Genomic DNA, 3374 nt, shown 5'->3' with positions numbered 1-3374 from the left:
ACAATACGCCAATTAGCACAAATGGTAAGTTCCGACAGTGCCTACAAGTGTTCCTACTGGCCGCTAAATGGCAATACCGGTTTCATATGTATACACCTGGTAAAAGCATATGTACTTACTGAAAAATCACATTAAATATTTCCAGGTACGTCCAAAAAAAATTCATGATCTCAGCATCTTTTAAAATACCTAAAAGCCTACCAAATTTTGTATTAAAATCTTTAAAAATCTACATTTTCTTTTTACATTTTCTTTTAAATGTTTTGGAATCTCTACATTATTATTTTTGCAGTTTTGAAAATTTTTAAAGATCTTTTTAAATATTCTCTTGAAATTAAACTTTCAAAACAAAAAATTATTGTCAATTTTGTGAGAAATCTAAATAAATTTTTTTTATATTTTGAAACCTTCAAAAATGCTTGAAAAGCTTCTAAATTTTATGTTTGAAAACTTCAAAATTTACATTTTGTTAAAATTTTTTGACATCCTTTAAAGTTTTAACTCATTTTTGAACTTATTCAAAACTTCTAAATAGCTTTTAAACACATTCCAATTTTTTTCAAATTCATAACTATTCAATTGCTATTTATTTATCACAATTAGCTATTGTTTTGAAATATTCCTAAATATTCTGCTTAAATTAATTTCTCAAAATAAAAAAATCATTTTGAATTTTACCAGGAATCTCAAGACAGTTTTTTTCTATATTAAAACCTTTCATAATCCTTAAAAGGTTCACAAGTTTAATAAAATTAACATTCTGACGTTCTAAGTTTAAGTTTAGTTCGCTGAAATTTTAACGATTCAAGGTTTTCTGTTTCAAGCAACTAAAGTTCAATTTTAAAAATCATTAATGAATTTATATTTACAGTTGGTCAACTTGAAACGTTTTTTGTCAAAAAAATTTCAATCGCAAAAGCGCTTAATCTTTTATTAAGTAAGCCTTCAAAACTGCACCTTAAAATTCTTTAAATGGAAAATGTACCCTAAAAGTGAAAATCTAAAATGGAAAATTGTTATGATAAAAGATTTCAGAATTACACATTGTAAACTTAATGATTTGATGATTGAAAAAGTTAATAATTACGCTTAGCATTTAAAAAAAAGTAGAAATCGAACTTATTTTAAATTGTATTATATATATATTGTGATATAAAATTCTTAATATTTCAAGTGATTGAATAGATTTTTCTTCTAAAACTTTGTCAAATTCCCGGTCAAAGAAAAAATTCACCATCACTTCCTGGTCTAAAATAATTCCCGGTCATTGCCCACTTTCCCCGTCCAGCAGTCATATTTTGTGCTTGGTGTCTTAACAATTTTTCATTAAAGAACCCATTAAAATAATATATAGTTAAATAATTCTGACATTTTTTCCATTTTTAAAAGCACAATCTTCTGATTGTTAAGTCTTATTTCTTTTTTAATGTATGCACTCACTATTTGATTTTTGCATTTATTCTGTTCTTGTTATCAACTTGAACTTTTGGTGTCATAACGGCAAACATTTTCTTTTTATAACGAAGCCAAGTATCAAGAATCTTGAAACAAATTATCTTAAAAAACTAAAATTACCTGGTTGGGAATCTACATTGGCTGTCAAGCTCGCTTGCCACATGTGGAAATGACGCAAGAGTGACAGCGCCAGTGTTGGGAATACATGGTAACATTGATATACGTTACCAGAGTATCTGTACGTAACTGCATGATATAAAATAGGCGCTACATTTGAAAAATACACGCTGAGAATTGATGTTTTCTCTATAACCGTATTCAAGGAGGAAAGTCGCTTTCCAGTATTATATATAATAAACTTTAATTATCTTATTTGAAAAATTCGAGTCTGGACTTGGGGAGGGGCAAGCCGTTGTGTCCCCCTCTGGATCCGCGCCTGTTCATCACTGGAATCATCTTCACGAATGTTGATAATGGGTGGTTCGATTTCCATTATCATATCCATTCGTTTAAAAGTACCTCTATACTCCCCTTCTATTTTTCGACGTGTTTTACGCAGTTTTCCCAGAGTGTTGGAGGTACGGTATTCATGACAGCTTCACACAAATTGCAGACGTCGCGAATTTCGAAAGTTGTATTCTGCTCAGAAATCTTTTTTCCACCTATGCCCATGCATATTCAGTGGCATTTAATTCACAGTGTGCGACAGGTAACCATAGCAGTTGAACGTCACTTCCTCTCACATCTTGAGTTATTTTTTCCAGCATGTAACATTTTTCCAATTTGTATGACAAGCATAGTTCTAGGAGATACGGTTTCGTTAAATAATCAAATGATTCAGTGTCCACTGGTAGCGATATATTTCTTTTTACTATCCATTGAATGATATCGGCTTTCAGCTAACTCGTCGCGGGATTTCGAAGTTCAAGTTCGACCATAGTATGGTAGGGTGTTCGATCGATCACAATTACAGATTTAGATAGCAGTTTGTGAAGCACCCCCATAAACCATTCTTCAAAATGATCCGCGTTCATTTCATTGTGGTAGTCGTACTCCCCCTTTTTAACAATGAAATATTTCAAACTGCCATCTACAAATCCATTCCTGCTGCCAATGTGAAGAATGATGACTCTTTTGTTATCACTGGAAGGAACGAGAAAGCCTCCTAGATAGCCAATGACTGCTTGTACGCTAGAGCTGTACACATCAAAATTATCCCGAACGTTGTCCTCAATCTTTTCCAGCCACGGGCGTTGACGGTGATTATTAGCACCACACCATGTCTCGTAGACAAAGTAAATGTGCCAACCATTTCTTCGATAGAAATGAATTTTTTGCATGAATGCCGCTCTTTTTCTAGCTATAGAAGAACTCTCCATAAGAACCGATCGCTTTTGCATTTTTTCATATTTGAAATTGAGGCGGTTCAGAAATTTTCTCATTGCGAAATCACTAACTTCTGGAAAATCAGACTCAGTTTCTTATAGGTGTTGCATATGTTTTTTAATAGTTGGATATTCTTTTTTCATAGGTACGTCAAATATCGAACGCTGTACAATATTTTCTATATACTCATCAAATTCAATATATTTTCTTCCAGCTTCATGATTTGATTAACGAGCCGCAATGTTCCTTTTCTTCTGCTGTAACGCGAACGACGTTTCTCTCAGAGATATTTAAACATTTTGCTGTTACTTGCACAACTTCATTAAGGTCTTCACATATTTCAGCATCCTATTTTGCCTGAAAATAGTGTCTAGCATTAACTATAAGTTTCTTTTCATTTTTAGAAAATGGAGTTTTCACTTCAGAGTCGGTACTGCACACAGAACTTGAGTTTCGGCTACGCTTTTCCGACCCTTTAACCGTCAAATACTCGCTGAAGTCTTTACTGCATTTACTGCCGTTGTAACTGTTTA

General features: G+C 32.5%; 1 protein-coding gene across 1 annotated transcript; it reads right to left on the bottom strand.

Moving 5' to 3' along the window:
- Positions 1 to 2354: 2354 nt before the first annotated feature.
- LOC117178658 lies at positions 2355 to 2855 on the bottom strand. Its single transcript, XM_033370082.1, has one exon. It carries the CDS (start codon positions 2853 to 2855, stop codon positions 2355 to 2357), a length of 501 nt encoding a protein of 166 aa, XP_033225973.1.
- Positions 2856 to 3374: the final 519 nt, after the last annotated feature.

The sequence above is a fragment of the Belonocnema kinseyi genome, chromosome 8 (genome assembly GCF_010883055.1).
Source record: "Belonocnema kinseyi isolate 2016_QV_RU_SX_M_011 chromosome 8, B_treatae_v1, whole genome shotgun sequence".
Taxonomy (NCBI): domain Eukaryota; kingdom Metazoa; phylum Arthropoda; class Insecta; order Hymenoptera; family Cynipidae; genus Belonocnema; species Belonocnema kinseyi.
This window is presented reverse-complemented; position numbering and strand designations above follow the sequence as displayed.